Source organism: Harpia harpyja, chromosome 19, assembly GCF_026419915.1.
Source record: "Harpia harpyja isolate bHarHar1 chromosome 19, bHarHar1 primary haplotype, whole genome shotgun sequence".
NCBI classification, from domain to species: Eukaryota; Metazoa; Chordata; class Aves; order Accipitriformes; family Accipitridae; genus Harpia; species Harpia harpyja.
The window spans coordinates 18,875,039-18,895,077 of NC_068958.1; the positions used below are offsets into that span (position 1 = coordinate 18,875,039).

General features: G+C 49.8%; 2 protein-coding genes across 10 annotated transcripts in view; one reads left to right on the top strand and one right to left on the bottom strand.

Annotated features, from left to right (window-relative positions):
• The first annotated feature begins 1,113 nt into the window (after nucleotides 1-1,113).
• Nucleotides 1,114-9,287, top strand: TCP11 (t-complex 11). Its single transcript, XM_052814303.1, has 9 exons — nucleotides 1,114-1,250; nucleotides 1,662-1,794; nucleotides 2,494-2,614; nucleotides 3,349-3,569; nucleotides 3,952-4,088; nucleotides 4,787-5,007; nucleotides 5,316-5,500; nucleotides 5,963-6,126; nucleotides 7,732-9,287. Exons 1-9 carry the CDS (start codon nucleotides 1,148-1,150, stop codon nucleotides 7,968-7,970), a joined length of 1,524 nt encoding a protein of 507 aa, XP_052670263.1. The 5' UTR covers nucleotides 1,114-1,147; the 3' UTR covers nucleotides 7,971-9,287.
• Nucleotides 9,282-20,039, bottom strand: part of ANKS1A (ankyrin repeat and sterile alpha motif domain containing 1A) — a 112,006-nt gene continuing 101,248 nt past the window's right edge. For 5 of the 9 annotated variants that reach the window (XM_052814299.1, XM_052814298.1, XM_052814297.1 and 2 more), the window contains 7 exons: nucleotides 19,563-19,727; nucleotides 19,058-19,183; nucleotides 18,775-18,846; nucleotides 18,244-18,330; nucleotides 17,737-17,874; nucleotides 16,847-17,017; nucleotides 9,282-15,579 (listed from right to left, as the gene is read on the bottom strand). In XM_052814299.1, the coding sequence (XP_052670259.1) occupies nucleotides 15,460-15,579; nucleotides 16,847-17,017; nucleotides 17,737-17,874; nucleotides 18,244-18,330; nucleotides 18,775-18,846; nucleotides 19,058-19,183; nucleotides 19,563-19,727 (879 nt within the window). In that variant the 3' untranslated portion in view covers nucleotides 9,282-15,459. Of the gene's footprint in view, nucleotides 15,580-16,301; nucleotides 16,401-16,846; nucleotides 17,018-17,736; nucleotides 17,875-18,243; nucleotides 18,331-18,774; nucleotides 18,847-19,057; nucleotides 19,184-19,562; nucleotides 19,728-20,039 lie in introns of all 9 variants that reach the window. The other 4 variants (XM_052814302.1, XM_052814301.1, XM_052814296.1 and 1 more) reach the window with 3 other exon arrangements.

Sequence of the window (20,039 nt, forward strand, 5' to 3'; positions counted from 1 at the left end):
ATGCTGGGAGGGAGAAGAAAGGCAAATTGTTTATTGGTGCATAAGGCACCTCATCCCAGGCTGTGTGCTTTGCCCCACAGAAGGTTTAATCTTGATCCCAGTGAAGTCAAGGGCGGGTTATAGCAAATGAGTAGGTGGCTGGAGTCAGCCATTGCTTTCTGGGCCCACGAGAAAGAAAAATGGACGAAACCAGATGAATAAAGTGAGGAGGAAGGATGCTGTGGCTGCTGCAAACCCAGCAGCACTCTCTGGAGCCTCTCCAGCTCTGCAGAGTCGTCTTTTTCACTTCATTCCCTCTGACAGGTCTGAGTTTAACACCCCAGCAGTTGACAGGCACTGAGCCACAGCCCCTCGCAGGCTTCAGGTACGAAAACGATCCCCGGACAGCGGGACACAGAGGAGCTTCTGCCATTCCCCAGGCAACGAGGGCAGCCGGGTACAGCGACCGCCCGTTGTTCGGCTCCGGCCTCCTCGCTCGGCATACCACGGTCTCCCAAATCCTTCGCAGCTCCCGCCTGTAAAACGCATTGCAAGGGCAGGGGACAGGTAGGAAAGGCCAGGCTTCCTGAGACGCCCAAGCGGCGGATCCCGGGATGGCGGGCAAGCCCCTTCCCTCAGAGGGAAAGGCGACCGGCCTCGACGCCCCCGGCCGCGCCTGGAAACGCCTCACAGCGACGCCTCGCCCGGCCGCCCCCCCTCGCCTCCGATGGGAGAGCCCCGCCGCGCCGCCTCGGCACGGCACCGGGCGCGTTCCATTCGCGAGGGAGGGGGACACAGGACCCCGGCGTTGCGGCCGTTCCCGTTGCGGGGCGGCCCATCGGCGCCAGCGCGGAGGGGTGCTCGACCCGCCGGGCTCCTTCAACGAGGCCGCGCCCGGGTGGCGGCGGCTCTGCGCGGCGCCCCGAGGAACGCCGGCGGCTCTCTGGCGCTGGCGAGGTGCAGCCGCCCTAAGGGTGGCTGCGGGACGCCCCCCGAAGCAACGGCAGCGGGCTCGGTCCCGTCCCCACCCCCCCCAGCCCGCCGCGCCGTGGCTCGGCCCCGTTTGAAGGTGTGGCGGGCCGGGGCCGGCACGCGCCGCGGGGCTAACGGCGGTTCTGTGAGGGGAGAGACGCCGGCCCGGGCGCGGCCGCCCCGCGGGAGCACCGCCATGCCCAATCTCCGGCCCCGGGCCCGGTCCGGCGACAAGCAGCCCCCGCGGGAGAACGGCGGGTCCCGCGGCGAGAAGCTGCCGGCCTCCGGACCGTCACCCGGTACGGAGAAGGCGGGGCGAGGGGTGGGTCGGAGCGGGGAAGCGGTGGCTTGCCGGGGGCCATCGTACGTGTGGGCCTCGGGGCTTCTCCCACAGCCCTGCCGCCGATATTCAAACGGAGTTAAATGTTAATATTTGGATATTTAATTCGTCACTAGATGTCAGCCGCGCTCCGTGGGACCGGCCCGCGGGGCTTCGGCCGCCGCCGGGCGGGTGGGGGGGACACGTTAAGGAGGAGGAGGAGGAGGGTCCCTTTGCACATACAGAAAGTGAGGTGTATTGTCGATAAAGAAATCTGCGCGTTTTCACTTTGTCACTTAAAAGTTGTTCAGTAATGTTTTAAACCCTCTTCTCTCGCAAGACTGTGGTTAGCGTTCCTTCCCTTACTCACTTTTATTCTGCTTTTCTACAGCCATCCCTCCACAAGTTCTCTCTATGAACGAGCTACAGGAAATAACCGATGACATTTCCAAACTGACCATTGTGCATGAAATTGTGCTCAACAGTGACTTCAAACTGCAAGCGGCCAGCTTCTCCCCAGACAGGTAGGGGGGGTGTGTGTGTATATATATATATATATATATGTGTTCTCTCTGTCACATTACAGAAAACACAAGAATGTGGAAAAGAGGTGGGTTTGCATCTGACTGTAGAAGTAACAAGAAAACAAGATAGCTCCTGAAATAAAAAAAAAAAAGTTGGAGCTTGTTTTGTTTATTCATTGCTTCGTGATTTACTAAGAAGTTCTTAAATACGATGAGTGTCAGATATGACTCCTAATATTGAAAGATTTAGAGGCTTCAGCTGCGTAAACTGTGACTTCAACATGAACAAAGCAGACTTTTCAGTGGAGATCTCTGAGGTGTCTGTGTTTTAGCTGAAGATCTGTTTAAGTGACTTTGCAAAAACAAGCACTAGCTAGAAAAATACTCTGTTGATCTTCTCTGAGGACTTGGAGAGTTTCCTTGAAAAATGCTATGTTCTTTTTACCCCTCAGTTAAGATAGGGTAAGTGCTGCATTTTATGAACAGGATTAAAAGGAAGGAGTTCCACTTTAGAAGAATAGGAAATTTAGGTTGAGAGAGATTTCCGTGAGCTGGAGAAAGGTGAGGTGCATTGCTGCCAGATGGGAATAAAGACCAACAGAACAACATGTCGAAAGACCTGAACCACAGTGAAAGCCAAGAGCTTGTGTTTTGTCTAATATTAACAGAAAACCCCTCCCTTCCTCTCTTCTTTCTTAGCCTGGAAAACAGAGTGAAGGAGACCTTGCACAAAGCCTTCTGGGACAACCTGGAGGAACAGCTCTCTGCTAGTCCCCCAGACTACACTCAGGCAATCCAGCTGCTGCAGGAAATAAAAGAGGTGAGTTGTTCCTGAACCAAAGAAGATAGTTACCTTAGAATTAGTCTTCTCTGAATCATTACCTCACACCTTACATCCAATATTCCTATGTGAACATGCATAAGAGATAAAAATAGGCTCCCTGTAGTTTATAGGGAGACACAAATTACACAACTGCACCTTCTAAAACCTGTCTGAGAAGAAAACTCATTCTCTGGTCCTGGATCTTTAAAACACATAATCTACCAAAAGGATGGAAAGCTTTTGTTTGAACTGTTGGTTATAGTAACAGCCATAGGCCATTCCTGGTACAGTGTCTGCCAAACAAAAACTGCAGTTCTCTATACAAAGACATCTCTTTAGGTATATGAGGAGCTGTATCTACTATTTAAGTGTACAATGTAGTGAATAAGAATGTGGTTTAGCACTAAAAAATGTATGTTCTTAGCAGGGCATGAAGCTGTGTATAGTTTGCTTTTTCAGTCTATGCTTTCCCATTAGGCTCTCTAGACAGATAACTCCCTTCTTTCATGCATGACAGTACAGGAGGTTTTGCAAGATTTGAAACAGTAGCCAGACATCCTGAAGTGAGTCATTAGAGTTGAGCCTTCCCTTAAAGCGCTTGTGTGCCCCAGAATTTGTGTATTGAGTAGTTAGCTTAGCCTCAATACAAGGCCAGCCTCGATTCCTGTTGAGCAACTCTGGAGAACTGTTGAGTTCCGGGAACAAAAAGAGACTGCTGCTTCTTTGGGCAGGCCCTGCTATCATTGCTGCTGCCACGGCACAACCAACTGCGAAGCCAAATTGAAGAGGCCTTGGACGTGGAGTTGATTAGACAGGAGGCTGAGCATGGGGCTCTGGATATCCACGGTCTCACCACGTACATACTTGGTGCAATGGCAAGGCTGTCCGCGCCCATTCGAGATGAGGAAGTACAAGGATTGCAAAGCCTCACAGACCCAACTCAACTTCTCAGGTGGGTGATGCTGACTCTGCCTTGGTCTACACAGACTGGCAAAACCTTCAACAATAAAACACTGGGTTAGGAGGTAACTGCCTTGGAATTATGGCCCAACAACCCTTTTGTGCATTCTGGGCTACAACTTCCTTATTTTTTTTCAGTGTAGACATATTCCTGTTGCCCAGCTGCAATTTAGATGGTAGAAGAGTCTTTAGTGAAGTAAATCTGGCGTATCTAGTAATTTTTAGGGACCACTCCAATTAGACTGAACAACCTTTTGTGAGAAAATGGAATCACATCAGAGGATCTGAATTCCCCTTTCTCAGCATTTTAAAATGGCCCCAAATACAGCATTTACTGCAGCATTAAACCTTCAGTTCACTGTGTCTCATCCCAGGGAGATTTTCCGGGTGTTGGACCTGATGAAAATGGATATGCTGAATTTTACCATCCAGACCCTCCGCACCCACTTGCAAGACCACACTGTCCAGTATGAATGGAAGAAATTCCAGCAAGTCTTGGATAAGCTGCCTAGTAAGTCAGTGGGGAAGGGAGAGGAGAACTGCTACTCCTACAGGAGCTATTAAAGCACTAAAAGGGAACCTGAGTATTCCAAAGCTGATGCTTTCATCTTGTGCTCAGTAACAGATGAGAGAAATGCCTCTAAAAGCTGGACTTCTCCTGGGTCCCTTCCTCAAGGCTCTTCACTGACATACCTTGCAGAAAAGAAGTGAGCGTGCTTCAGTTTTTGCATGCATAAGACAGAGCTAATAGCTGTCTCATGAGGAACTGTAAGTTCTCACGAGTTTAAAGTGTTTTGAGGTCCTCAGAGGAATGAGCCAAATGTTGTTAGGAGGCATATTTAAAGAGGAAAGCCTGCTTTTGATGTAGACATCTCTTTTTTGCTAGGCTGTAGAGGATTTCTCTCTGGCTGCCTCTCTCCTTCATCAGACTCCATTAAAGGGGCTTCTTGGAGACTGAAATCCCTTATCCAATGTAACATTCTCTGGATACTAGTCTCAGCAGCCTAACCCTGTGCCCTGGCAACAGGACATTAATACTGTGTGTTAGTGATGGTGTAAGCCATTCCTCACCATTCCAGGAGCCAGCACGATGCCTTCGCCTTCCAAACGCACATCCCCTTCAGCCTGCAGTATAGCATACCCGCTTCTTACTGACTTAGCCTGACCAGTCTGTTCTTGCAAACATCCATTTTTGTTACCCCATTACAGATAGCCTGGATCGCACGAGAGAGTGGCTGTGCAAAGCAGCAGCAGAAGTGTCCGCATCCTCTTCGCAGCTGCCACCCCACCCTGCAGTCAGTGGCTCAGCTGCCGCACACTCGCCAGGGACAGCCAGCAGTAGCACAACTGTGCCAAGTCTCGGGTCCGTGCTAAATCGAGGATACATTAATTTGCTCTGCTGGGAGCCTGGGCAAAAGGAATACCCTGAGGTAGATGTGCTTGGACACAGCTTTTTCATAAAGATATACAAAATGAACAAGTGTACCGGTTCTGCATCTTCTGTAGAAAGAACTGGCCAGACTCCTTGTCCCCTCTACATTATGAGTCATTGCACGTGGCTTTTCCCTATGTGAAACAAATTGGGATTTTTCATAAAACTAAACCTCCCTGCTGCCAGGCAGCTGCCTTTCACTTGGCTTCACGGGGATGTTACAGCCCTGCTCCATGGCTTGAGATCTGCTGAGCTGTCACAGCTGCTGTTTCTATACCCTCAGGCTGCTTTGGTTTCTGTTCACAGACACTGTTTATGGATCAGGCCCGACTGCAGGAAGTACAAGCGCAGGTGAATCAGCTTACCATCATAGCTGCAGTCCTGCTAGTGACCAGTGGCATGTGTGGAAGCACCTTATGTGGCTCACCTGGGATTGTAGCTAGGCTGAAACACGTAACAAAGGTCCTCTTGGAAGGGCTGTCTTGTACCAGGTGGGTTACTTTGAGTTTTCTTTTCCAGAAGGAGAAGAGTGAGTATGCAGGCACTGGTTGGTTGTGGGATGAGCAGCAGGAATCTCCCCCAGGAGTGGAAGAGGATCTGAGATCCAAATAGCAGCTAGGTCTACTGCAAGGAGTGGGGGAAGCTGGCCAGCATTTTTAGCTGGGAGTTAACTCTCTAGAGCAATAGTCTGTTCTTGATTAGAGGGGAAAATTAGTAGTGCTGATCGCTATTTCATGAGTTAGCTGCAGGGCAGCCTACTGCTTGCCAAAAAGCCAGGAAGGGAAGCTTAGTTCACAGACCTCTGGCTGAATGTTGCCCGTCCTATGCTAGCTGGCTATGGTGACACTCCACGGGCATGTGGGGAGACTTCCCTCCTTGCTCTGTGCCTGCAAGACCCCTTCCCCAACCAGTGTGAGTCATGGCCAGAGTGCATGTACCTTTGTATGATTTAGGTGTGAAGAAGCTTTAGAAGATGTTGGTGACCAAGTGCTCCAGGAAGTCAGCAGGACTCTCTCACAGCTGGGTTACCCTGCTTTTACCACTGACAAGTGTGCTTCCCTGAAAGGCCAGATAAAAAGCATTGCGGACAAGGGCAATGCAGTCCGGCATGTCATCGGTGAGTCTCTGAGCTTATCTCTAACTTGACCTTGAAGCCACTTTGCACTCACAGGCCACAACTTAGGTTGAGGCTAATGATGCTGGAGCATGCAGGATAGGTCTAGGACTGGTACTAGCAAAGCAAACTCCCTGCATTGAGCAGAACTACTGCTTGAGGGTGGGAGCCAAGTTCAGTGCCTGGCCCCTCCACCTAGTCTGCACCGGAGAGGAGGGTTGGGAAGCTAGGTTTCAAAACTGCCTTGATTTTCCTATTTAACCGTGAAACACTTGCAAACAGTAATTGCTTTGAAAAATCTCTTAAAGCCTCCCATCCTTGCTAAAAGCTAACCAGGCCCAAGTGCAAGGTCTGTTCCTAGGTAGTGTTGCAATCTTCAGGCTAGGATGTAGAGTGAGAGCTTAATCACTGGCTGTAGTAAAGCACCATGCTTAGATCTTTAAATAATATTTATCCCTAGGCAGTGCATTGCTTGGTATTCAGCTAACCAGCTGCCCTACAATGCTGCTCCATCAAAATATTTATTCAAATGGTTTGGGTAAGAGCTGGTTGTTTTGGCCTTTCATTAGTCCTCTGAATGCTAACTCTGCATCAGATTGCAGTGCCACAGGCAGCTGGTACACTACAGGAAAGATTATTTCCACATGGAAGACTAGCTTGTATCAGCTGTGAAAATAAGGTGAGGCTCTTCCTGGCCACTGCTTCATCTAGTTAAGTATCCTTCCCAGCCTGTGCGGACTCCACCACACTGTTTATTTGGGTTTATTCTTTCCATGTCAGAACAGGCTATTTTGTTTTGATGTAATTCACAAGGCTGAATTAACAGCCTAAACCAAACCTCGATAAACTACAGGCTGGGCAGTGTGTGATGGCAGTGACTCACCGATGGTGTGGCATTAGAAGCTACAGAACTAGACAGCCTTCCCCCGCTCTGTGTCTAAAAATCAAACCTGTGTCTTGCCTGCACTCTTGGCCACTATCAATGTTTTCCATGTACTCACTTCAAGTGCAAGAACATCTGAAGCAGCTGGGTAGTTAAATCTCAGCTCTGTGTTCCTCAGAGAGTCTTCTTGAATGCTTTCAATTTCAAAATGCTGCTGTGGCAGGCAAGATAAATCCTGGGCTCTCAAATTCTATATTCCATTATGCTTCTAAGATGCTTGACACTTCAATGCAGTACAAAAACTCTCAAGAGTGGGTGAAAAAATCTTTACTGTTGACCTGCTCCACTCTAACATTAGATTTGACCATTCTTAAGTCCTTCAGCCCAATACCCCAGCGATAGCCATCATTAGAAGCAGCTACCCAGGACAAAGTGAGAACAAGGCAAGTACACCTGATACTTGGGTGCTCTCCTTGTGTCGCAGTTTCACCTTGGTTCCTCTGCTGGGTACTGTTTCATCTGCGTAGTGTTTGGAAGAGGACTAGTTATCCACTGTGTCCCTGAATCCATCCAGAGCATCACTTGTCCACAACATCCTGCCACGATGCGGCTGTCTTCAGATCTGCTCTTGACTGTGTGAGGAAGGCTTTGTCTCACAACTAGCTTTCTGTGCAAAGGTTGGTTGTTGATTTATTTTTTTGTTTTCATACTTTTGCTCCCTACAGAGCAGCAGATTCATTCCTTCCTTAGCCTTTTCATTTCCCCTGATGGACCGAATTCTCAAAAAGATTTCCCAAAGGGCCTTGATACCATTCAGGAAGAGCTGTTGGAAGTTGGGCGCAGGTTTAGAAGCGTGATCCAGCACAACAGGCAGCTGTTTGCACCTTACTACTCAGGAATTCTGAAGAAGGTGCTTCTTCCAGATGCAGAACCAGACTCGGACACAGGGATGGATTCTTTCTGATCATCTTCACCACATACCAGGCAGGGGTGGAACAGTTTCTCATATCATGCCTCAGCTTCTAAAAAATCAATCGAACAAATCCACCGAGGCCAGCATTGCTACTGGGAAGTGACTCTTGGCATGTCAGTGTCTGAATAAACCTCTCAACTACAAAAGGTAGTGGCTTTTTTTTCCCCCCAAACCTGCCACGATTTGGTGGGGAAGGCAATGGGATGTGGAGCTTATAAAACTGCAGTGCAGCTTAGGCTTTTTTTAATTCAAGGCGTTAATTCTGCCATGGGCCTGTAACCTACTTTGCTGAAACGTTAGTCACAGCTCAGGGACGCTGTTTGCATTTGATAAAGCCACATGGTATTTAAAATCATTAAAACGGCTCAATATATTTCAATGTTAGCTTGAAAACCTGACTTACTGAATTATTAGAAATGGAACATATGGTATAAGTTTAGCAATCCCCAGTGTATTTAGTATTTTACATCAGACATACTTTACCTGACATGAAAACCTGATCTTTAACCTGTATTTAAGTGTCTGGATTTCTTGCTCTAATTTTACATAATGAAAATGTCCTACTTCTTGGAAAGCCAAAAATCTTTGCTGGGTAAATACTATATACAGTGGCTGCCCAGACTCTTACAGTTGTTACATGAATCAGTTGCTGCCGTGCTGCAGAAAAGTGATTTTAGTGTTAATCATGAGTAAATTAGGGTCCTGACAGTCCCCAACAGAACAATCCTTGCAGAGGTACATTAACGGGGCTAAAAATGAGCTTTTCTCACCATCATGTGGAGAGCATACACAAAGCGGTTGGAGACCATCGTGCTATAGGTAGGTCTATATTTAGATACGTGGCTGCGTTTTTATGCATAAATTAGTTTGTCACAAAATCATAATATTCAATATTTGGGGTCGTTATGACTAACTGCAAGAGCAACAGCTTCAACCAAAGTGACTACTCGGCAGCCAGTGCTCTCCCTTCTACACGCCTCGGGACAGCACAAACCCCCGATTCCGCTGCCGAAGAACTACAGCAGGACTGCTCCCAGCTTTATCAGCATCCTGCGCCCTGCTTCCACAACTGCAGCACGTCATCTCTGCGCAACCCTCTGATGTTTTCTTGTTCCTCGGATTTACAAAGCGGGTGCAGTGCTCGACCGAGCTAATTCAACACCGCCCAGCTCCTGCCCTCACCCCTTTTCTCTTACCTTCGCAGGTCAGGTCTGTTAGATGAGGACGAGAACAGCATTGCTTTAACACAGACGAGCAGGAGGCTTCGATGTAACACTGAGGTCACAGTGACAACGGGACAAATGTGTGTCTAAGTTTGTTTATTAATTCAGTCTGTTCTAAGTTGTACAATTATGAAAACAACAAAACGACTGCTGGAAGCCCAGGAATATTTACAATCTCGCCTTGTTGTAGTGAGGTCAGTCTATGTTGTTGCACAGATTGGTTATGTTTGGTACCACAAGATGTTTAAAATTCAGACAAATTTGAACAGATTAACAATTGTATATACAGGAAATAAAAGGAAATTCAAGTATCAAAATACAGACAGATTAAATAACATTTGTATTACAAATCAGTCCCACTGCCGTACATCACAATTAGCAAAAATGTCTACATTGCAAACTGAACTTGACTGTTCTCTGCCCTGTTAGGGAATCTCAGGTTATTCTTCCACGGGTAAGAAAAATTTTTGAGCTAGATCGACTTTGCAAGAGCAGCACAGTTACTTTCTTCTGGGGGAAAAAAAAAAATGCCAATATGAGACCTAGAAGGGAGACTTTTTGCAACAAGACAGCGCTCCAAACACTGTGCTTGCTCTAAAATAAAGATCTGATTGCACAGAAATGATGTGAGCAGAAGAAAGCCAGGGGAAATTCTGCTGCTAGAAACTTCTGAAGTGGGGCGGAAGGAGCGTTAAAGCCATTGACTCCACTTCAGCTGCACCCAGAACTGGAGGGGTTCGGAGGGACTATTTGGCATCTGGTCTGTGTCTCAGCAGCCTCGGGAAGGTACAAAATCCTCACTGGAGGTACATCCTGGAAGGTGCCGTATCTCCTCCCTGGGAGGGGGACAGGCACGTACCCTGCAAAAGTTGCATCATTTCTTCTAAAAAGAACAATCCCAAAGCAAGTTCAAAGACAGCTGAACAGCTAAGATTAGCTCGTCTTTTTTTTTTTTTTGTAAATACAAAATTAAAAAGGATAAAGCAGCTTCATTTTGGAAAAAAAAAATAATCATCCCCTCCTATATAAAAAAAAAGACAACTCTGCATCTTAGTTTACCTATCTTGAGTTCTTTGCCTGGACTCATGCCATGCACAAAGCAAAGTCTGTAAAATACAATCTGTCCTTAAAAAGGGGAACAAGGCCCAGGGCAGCACTGCCTTTTCCCAGGCAGGTAATACAGCAGATGCGTTTTGATTCAAAGTCATATTCAGCACCAGAAATTTAGGGCACTTTCCTCCAGCTACCACAAAACCCTGTAGAGAGGAAGAGCCAGAATACTGTGCAATGGATGGGCTAACAGACTACTGGGAGTCAGCGATGGGCACGGTCCGGGATCAGGCTCCAGCACGCAAGTACCTTGAGAAAACCCATCGAAATAAAAGGGGAGATGCACTGCCAAAACAACTGCTTTGTCTATGAAGTGAGAAAGAGAGTATCTGGCTAAAGAACTGTTGGATCACTAAAGACAACCATAGGATTACACGCAGGACTGGAAAGGACCACCAGGGTCACCAAGCCCAGTCCTCTGAAGATTGGAGTCTTCATCACCACGTCACCTCCAAGCCAACCTTCAAAAAGCTCATTGCATCAAAAAGAAAGGTGTCCCTCCTCCCAAGCAGAGGTTCAATTTGCAATCTCTCCAAAAAGACTTGTTGCCAACACACCAAATATTTACACTTACACCAGTATGAATTGCAACATATGCATAACAAGGAATGTTAGGTTTCCTAAATTCATCAACTTAAAAAAAAAAAAATTCCACTTCCCCCTCCTAATCATTTACAGGTCTATGCCCTTGGGATTACGGTTCACTTCTCTCCCAGCCTTACTGGCTAGAGAGACTAAATGAAATCCTGACATACAGCAGCAACTGGAGTTAAACAGGAATTATTTGGGCATATCATTCTAGTAAAGCAGCAGGGTACCACATCCCCAACCATTACAATGCCTGTCGAGATTATAACAAACGTGCTGCGCTACATTTTTGCATCTGAAGAATTAAAATCACAACCATTTTAACATCTCTCCCTTGAGGGGAACAGTACTGTGAAAACACATCAGTCACAGCCAAAACTACTGTTAAATACTCTGGTAATTTCCAAGAAAAGCAAGCACACAGCACCTTCGAGATGGTGGTATTTGGGGATACCTGACTTAGACGGGGCCAAGCCATCCTCAGGTTGATACGATCTATCCTCAGGTATGGACCGTTTCAGTGTAATGCCCAAAATTTAACTCCTTATTTGTTCATTTTCTGAAACTGTCGCACTAATTAAATAATGAGCTAGTATCAAAAAAGTGCTAAATCACAATTGAATATACTTAAAAAAAACCCCTAACCCTTCAGGGCATAACTGCATTTAAAAACAAGACAGGTGCACAAGAGGCTGGAGAAGGGAGTCGTCTCCAGGTAGTCAGTGCCTAAATGGGAAGAAATTGTGTCCTTGCCATAGAAATGTCAAGTATTGCAATGCAACAGTTCTCTGTCAGGGAAGCAAGCTTTGTACCATCGGTAATACTTGGCCACAACCACTCTGGGGTGAAAGATCCTTTGCAGACTCTTTTCCTTAAGTTATTTCCATTTGCTATAAAAGCGTGGAGTAGCTTTGAAAACGAAGGATGCAGACTTACCCTGCAAGGCTTCTCACACTGGAGGAAGTTATTTCCAAGAATTTGGCGTTCTCTACTGTTCACCCAGAATTGAAGCAAATTTAAGTACCGTTAGAGATGCACACACCACTCCCACTGCTAAGACTTTCTATTGTACTCCTTGCCGGACTGCGTGGATTCTCAGTAAATAAGGATATATATTTTTTTTTCCTCACCAAAAAAACGCAGTGCTACATTTAAACCATGAACTGGATTTGCTCTGTATCATTTTGCACGTTTAAAAAGAAACGGGTTGAAAGACGTTTGTCTCAAACTAGAAAAGGTGACATCGCTCTCAGCCTCGGAAGTCTCAACTTTCCTTTGCTAGAAATGGAGAGAGCTGCTTTTCTCAGCTGGTGGCTGGGATCCCTTTCCCCCCTCTGCTTTGGGAGCCCTCACTGAGCAGCCATGCACCCACTCCGAGGCAGACACCAGTGCCAGATGGAGATGATCTTCGTGTCAGCAGGCCACTGCTTCTTAGGTCTCTGCCCCGTTACTACATTTCCGTGGTAGGAGACAGCTGCCCGGAGATCAGCTTTTCAGAGGCAAACAGAAAGGAAGATAATGGAATGAATGATTTCCGAGTCATACAAAAACAAGTGCTGGGAAAGATGAGGCATACGGCCAGGAGATGAGACACAACCGTGAGGGTTATGGACACACAGTGGAAGCTCTGTAGTTTAGGTAGGGCTGCCTGTGATCCCAGCTGGGTTTGGACGGTCACCCTTAGAAAGGCACATGCTCTAGTGACCCGGTTTTAGGAGGTGCTGAGGAATCTGCCCTGCCCAGCTGAAAGCAGGGGGAGATGCATGAGCTCAGACCCTCTAAAGTCAGGCGTACGTGTGGGCAACTGCACCGTGAATACTTACACACAGAAACTGCACTACCACTGCTACCGTTAATTCAGTTTCTCTTTGAAGGATATAGAAACCCTCAGGGCACTCTTACAGCTTGGAAAGATGCTGATCAAACCCAAACCCAACCTCTCGGAGCACCTCAGACCCAGCAATATTCTGCTGTCCACAACGCTTTGCCTGGCAGGATGGCACTGCAGCCCTTCTTTAGGCAGAGTAGGCAGAGCGCTGGCTCTATGTTAAAAGGCTCCATGGCATATGAAATATATGTACTAGACTGAACTTCCCTTTTTTTTTTTTTTTTTTTTTTGCTTTAAGACAATCCTTTCAGTCCTCTCACTTGGGTTCTTACTAGCCTGGCCCTTATTTTGAAGTCAGTTTGCCGCTCAGTGCCATTACACCACAAGTGACTTGGGAGATGAAACTCATTCCTGAGAAAGGGCTGAATAAAGATTTTGAAACATCAGATTTCACCGCAAGTCTGGGGGAACAGAAGCTTTGAGGCAACAGCTCTAAAGCCCCAGCAAAACTCGGACAAGCTTCTTCCAGCCCCTAAACACCAGGTGCAAATAAGCCAGGGCTGCTGTTCTGACCTCTCCCCAGTGATGCCAACTGGTGATCACGAAGGGAGATTCAGGGTAAATCCTAAAACCTGTTTTGGAAATGGAGCTTCACCAGAGATCCGAAGGCACCCTCTTCCCCATTTATGTCTAAGGTGTCCACCCAGACACGTCACGCAGAGGTGAGTGGGTAGCTGCCATCCACCTTCCTTCGCAGCTCTCTAACAGGCCCACCGTCACCACCACCTCTCCAAAACCGGCCTGTGAGGGGATTTTGCCCAGATGCAAAACCCACGGTGAGTTCACACTCACCTCAAGGTGCACATCAGTGAGTTTTGTGCAGCCCAACTACCGCACGGCTGCAGCCCCCTCTCCCGCTGCTCCATCTGCTCAGCCCTCTCCCTGGGAAAGGTGCGACAGCCGCTGCCTGCGAGGAGCTGGTCGGGGTCCAAGATGCAGCTTTGCTACGAGGTCGTTTGTGCGAGTTAAGTACTTCATCTGTCAGGAGAGCGAGGCTGAGCATCGGGAGTTTGCTGCCACGGTGTGGAAGTCGCAGTGCCTTTCACTAAAGGGTCTTAAAACTGCTCTGCAAATGGAGCGAGCCTTACATCCCCGAGAGGTAGGTGAGTACGTCCCCATCCTGTATACAGGGAAACTGAGGTAAAGAGAGGCGAAGTCGCTGGGACACACAGCAAGTCAGGGAGAAGCAGCACCAGGGCAGGAGTCCTGCCTCCAGTGCTGTTATTCATCAGATCCTCCTCCTCCTCAGTTTCATCTCAGTGAGCTTTGCAAACTCAAGTGAAGGAACCAGGGGTAGGGCCATGGCCGAGTTGTAGGGGCTTTCACTGGGTTGTGAACCGCCGTACGGCATTCCCAGACCTGTCCCAGCTCTGCTCCAACCTGTGCCAAGTGCCCTGCTGTCTCACGCAAACGATTCCCAGTCATACTCTGGAATTAAAAGCTGCTTCTAATGAGATACACAGAAATGGGGACATTTTCCCAGAGGAAAAACATGCACATTTGAGAAACAGCCAGAAAAGGCAGAGGTGCCCATTGCAGGGCCATCTCTCAGTGAAATCCTCACTCTCGAGGATGGAAGGCGACAGATGTTTCAAGATCCCTATAGCCCTCATCACGCAATGGTTTGTAGACTGAAAACAAGCTTTGGGATCGGCAGCAGACTGATTTCAATCACATTTCTCCCTTCAGCAAAAAAAGTACAACTGCGGTAAGCCTGCTGAACACAGCAGAACTCTGTCGGCTTTATCAGACCTCTAACAGCGCAGTAACCAGCCCCTCTCAAACACCTTTCCTTCCCAACACGGGGCTAACAACATGTGCCTTTAAAAGCTTAACCTCTTTACAATCTGCCAAGTGAGAACTACGCCCAAAGCTCACGAGAAGTCTGGTGAGTGTAAACAGAAGGACTATGGGGGGGGGGGAAAATCCTACAAGGGACTGAAATGCATGCAACCAAAACTGCACCTCGTCTCTGAGAGGGGACAGAGCTCACAGTGGGAACGATCACACCCGGCCCAAACCAGCGCTCCCGTCGGAGCAGGTTTTCTGCTCCAGGCTTTGAGGGGAGAGATTGTGGGCAAGGGTCCCTGTGAGGAAATCTAGTGAACGTATGTTATTTGCAGACAGCATCACAGTGGTTAGTGTCGATTCGAATGGCAGGTAAGAAGAGGGGTGAGTTCACTGGAACAGTACACAGCCGTGGCTCAGTCGGGAAGAAGAGGATCTAGGAGGAGGGAGTGCGTGCACCGCAGAGACAAGAGGTCTCCATCAGTCCAAGGATAAGAAGGTGAAATAGAAAAAAAGGCCTGGGGAGTGTCACGTTCCCCCAGGGATTCACAGTGCCAGAGCGAAGGGAAAGACGTGAAAACGGCAGGCGGCTTCCTGGATCCACATCTCTGATTCCCCCCAGCCTGCATCCCTCTGCACCTCCCACCTCACAGATATCTAACAGCGTGTTACCCTTGTTTCCGAGTAAGGAGAATTCACAGTGTTCAGTAGTGATCAGGTACAAAAGCCGTTTAAGTCTACAGTCTCCTAAGTGCTGCTGCCTTTGACGTAGTGCCTACGCGGGGCTCAGTGCGAGCAGCTGGAGGAAGAGGGAGTTTAGAACAGCAGACAGATCAGATCGCAAAGGCACGGTTAGACTAGGTGGACACGGGGTGTGTTTGCTTTAGAAGATAGTGGTCTCATACTTAGTGCTGAGGGTCCGCTTGGAGTCCTGTTTGGGGTCCACGACCCAGGAGACACTGGCATGAGACTGGGAATCTTGGTCCACTTCAGGGGGCTCCAGCTAGAAAATAAGGAGAGAAAGGGCATGTTAGGTCACCCATGCTTCTGGGATAGAACAAGTGGGGATTCAAAGCACGGAGAGGCTGCTGCTCTGCCTAACGCCCATCCCAAAAACGTGCACGTGTGCAGGGAAGCAGCTCTCGCTGGGGAGGCATTTGAGTCCTTCACAGCCAAAACATGTCTAGCCACGTCAGTCTCAACCCAGCACCCTGAGATGACTTCCTGCGTTACGCCTGCAAGCCCCTATTACCATTAGCGACAGCTTCGCTTCATCTCACAAACAAGCATGAAAAATTGAGCGCTATAAAGATGGCACTATAAAAAAAAAAACCAAAAAACAAAAAAAGAGGCAGAGGGAGAGAGAGGGAGACAGCTCCTGGCAGGTGAGCTCCCACGTGATTTACTCTCCTGACCAAGCATGGCTCTTTCATCTTGTCCTCCTAAATCAGGATCCTACAGGAAGGTTAACAACACCAGAAAGAGCAACGCGGTTAGTTGAGAGCTGCCACTCTACATCAGCGGGGCGGACATGAGCGGTTTATCCCTGGGGTTCATCTGAGCCCATGGCACGGCCCTGGAACGAGCAGGGAGGGAAGACAGCAGCGAGGCAGGACACGGGACCACAGCAGGAGATGCGGGAAGCGGGGAGGCAAGCGGGCCGGTGGCAGCTGGGGCAGCCCGGGTCGGTTCGTAATGGAAGATGGCAGGAAGAAGGGTAAAGACCTTAGCTCCGGGACTAACAGACTGCAGCGGCAGGTAGGAGGGGCGGTGTGTTGTACAGGTGTGACAGTAACAACAGCGAGTGTCGGGAGGGAGCGGCACCTGAGCGGGGGGAGCAAGCAGAACACAGACAAAAGGAGACATTAAAGGAAGGCAATGGCTTATGCAGCAGTCCCTGCTCCTCAGCAGCTCCAGTCTTGGCTGGTTTTGGCTACAGGGGCACTCCTGTACTGCAAACCGCAGGTTACCTACAGATCTTACTGCGGCTCTGCAGGGTTTGCACGTGGAAGCTGTGCTGGACCCCGCAGGGCACTTAAGCCCCATCCCACCCGGGCTACTTCCACCTCTGCTTGCCCTCATCCTACCAGTGGAAGGCCTGACCCCGCAGCAGGACTGCCAGCAGAGCCACGGACACTGCAATATCAGCTACAGGCACCTTGTCCACATCTGGGCTCCCCCCACCACCAAGGGGGAGGTTTAAGCATGTGGTGCCCAAGAGAAATCCCAGCTCAGACCGTGCAGATCGCACCCGGCTCGCACATACGTACTGCAGATTTCCTCATGCCAGCTCGCGGTTTAGGCACCGGTTTGGAAGATTTTGTTTCAATCATTTCTCCTGCTCCAGCACCCAGAGGCTTTGCTCTCTGGGCTTGGAGGGCCAGCTGGTAGGCGACCTCGAACGCCTGCCCCAACGTAAGGATGATCTCGTATGTCAGGTTCTTCGGAGAGAACACAGAAAACACAAAGTCGTTAGGTGCATACGAGCTACCTCGCCCTGTGCAGAGTCCATGCGCTCAACAGCTTGCTCTGGAGATGCAGACCTCGGCAGAGCCCGTCATCTTTCCGTTAGCAGGTCGCATCCTGCCGTATCCCTGGCAAAGCCGCTGAGCTCCTGCCCCGCGGGGGAGCTGGCAGTGAGCTGCCTCCACGCTCGCACAGCCTCGGCTGGCGGGACCACCTGCGAGCCTCCTACAGCCCCGCAAGCATCGCAGTTTAGCAGCGTTTTGCATTGTAAAGAGAAAAAGCCAAAACATCTTGTACAATTGATTCTGCCCAAGAATAAAAGCAAGTTATGCTTCCACTCTCGGTGAATTAAAAGGCTGTTAAATCAGCCTATTACGCTCAACATAATTGAGAGTGTATTAGGGTTTTGTTCACAGCATATTCCCCAGGAGGGAAAAACTCCTGCCCTGCTTTATTCAGCACTGGAGACTGCAGTAATGAAGCCAGACAAATATTCTCTTTGTCGACAGATCTCCAAAGTAAAGGCATTTTGAGCCAGGACCCTGAAAGGAATATTTTATGGTAGAAACTGGTAAGAGAGTCCTAGAACAGACCAGATCCTGGTCTATGACTCGCCAATAAAGCTGAGCGATGAAACAAGCGGACTGCAAAGGACTACAGCGTGCTGCGAGACAAGATGTGATAACCCACTCACCACATCCACGGTGCTGAAGACATGGCAGTAGTGGTGGCTGGTCTGCAGGTCCTTGGTGATGTAGGCGAATGTGCAGAGATCCTCGGGGTCCTGAGCAGCGCAGGAGATGTTCCGGATCTCGTGCTCAGCAATGACATTCTGCCGGGGTCAACCACAAGCACCCGTCACCCTTCTGGGGATGGCAAATACACCCAGCAAATGGTGGTTGTGGCAAGCATGTACTGGGGGCAGGGAGCGAAACAGGTAATGGCAGGGAGCAGGATTCTCCCAGCCAGACCAGTCCTAGCTCCCTCCCATGGTAGGAATAAATAGCAACACGGTCCACAAGCAGCCAGACTGCCAAGCCTTCGGCATTCAGGTAACCATCACCACCTTGGTGCTCTCCCATAGCCCTAGCAGCTCCTCAGCGGCTTCTGTAGCCACTAACTGTGACCTGCAGCCCCCCAGGCAGGTGGGACTGCAGGTCTTGTCCCTCCGGACACCAGCTTCGAGGCATCTGAAGCTCACCTTGTTAGAGGCATCGATGAACTTCACCCCCTTGTACGTGATGGACAGTATTATGGTCGGGATCTTCTTCATGTGCTCTGTGGATTTCTTCAGAAACAAGAACATTCAAGTGACTAGCTGTGAATAAATGCTCCCTTCTTCACCACCGCCCCAGCCCACCCCAGAGACCTCCAGGCCACTGCCCCACAAGGGCAGGCTTTGGGGGTCTTGGACCAGGAGGAGGAAAGCCTGCTCTTGGTGGAAGCAGAGGGGAAGGGGTGGGGACCTGAAGCAAACCCAGAACCCCTTTCCCAGGGAGAACGCCCATTCTCCCGCTGCACAGACCTTCCAACTATGGGGAAAAGTGCTGGGGAGGGGCAGTTCACCAGCGACAGTGGCACAGCCTGTTAAGTAGCCTGGGCCCCTGCTCTGCACAACGGCAGCCTGCAGGGTTTGGGGAACCACAGCTTCACAGAGATCTCCCCATTCCCTTCTCCACATCATCCACCACAGGCTGTGAGCAAACCTCCCCTGTCCCCGTGGCCTCCGTACCCTCATCTTGGCACAGGCATCCTGCGTAGACTCTGTCCCTCGAAGGTCTTTGATCAACATGGAGCCCAAGTACTGTTTGGAAGAGGGAGAGATGGTAAAGGCTTCACGCAGGAAACCCTGGCAAACCCAAGGCAATGCCACGGCCCCGCGAGCCGCCAGCAGCCATGGCTGGGGAGGGACAGGTCACCCAGGGAAGGGCAGGAAGTGTGACAACCCCACACACAACAACCTGACCCCAGAGCCTCCTCATCCTTGCCACCCCCACAAGCCAAAAGCCACTTACGTTGGCCTCGTACCCGCAGGACTCGAAGATGAGCTTCTCTGGCTGGTGCTGCCAGTTTTGGACTGGGGCGTACGGGGCAGCCAGGCTGGGGGGGCGCAGGGTCAGCTTTGACTCCCGACGGTCCTCCTGGAAGGGAAGAAACATGGATGTGACGCCACAACAGGGCCAATACGGATTAAAACACGGATCCCAGGAGGGCTCTTCGGGTTGACACAATTGAGGTTCGCAACGGCCAAAATCCCACAGGGGCTGGGAGGAGGCAGCGCGCTGCAGGTGAGGGTGCCAGCACTCATGGAATTGCGAGTCACCCACTTTCAAGGTGAGACTGAGGCATAAATGAGCTGCTGGCTCTAATGCTTGAGCCAGCAACAGCGTGGAAAGCTGCGCCTGACCAGCTCCCTGGCTCTCCATGCATCGCCCTAACTCCTCGCTGGCTCCAGAGAGGGGGGAGCCTGCACTAAGCTGTGCAGCGGGGCCCCCAGGACACACAAAAGCACCCACTGACCTGTGCTTTGTAGCGCTCAGCTCTGGAGTAGGGAGCAACCTCGGTGCCACGGTCATGTTGCCTCTTCCCAGTGTCCCCGGAGGGCAGCAGGAGATCGGCAGATCTGCCCGTGCAGGAGTCGTTCTGGCTCAGGGGCGAGGATGTCTGGGACATCAAGTCCTGGCACTGAAACAAGCAGACACCACGAACCGTCCTGGTCAGCCTGTGCTGCAGACGTGCCCACCCCTCGCTCCCCTTTACAGTGTCCAACACAAAAGGTGCAACGAGCAGAGTTAATGGGCTCCTGCCTCAGAGTCATCAATCACACCATTTATTTTCTGCACGATACCCCTGATTTGCTCCAGGATGGTTTCAGGCAGGTATACAGCCCTTTCTGCTGAGCATGCCTCTGCCCCCTGTGAGCTCATCCCAGGAGGGCCGGAGACATGCTGAGCTGCGGGCAGGGTGTTTATAGAGGAGCAGACCCCACTAAAGCAC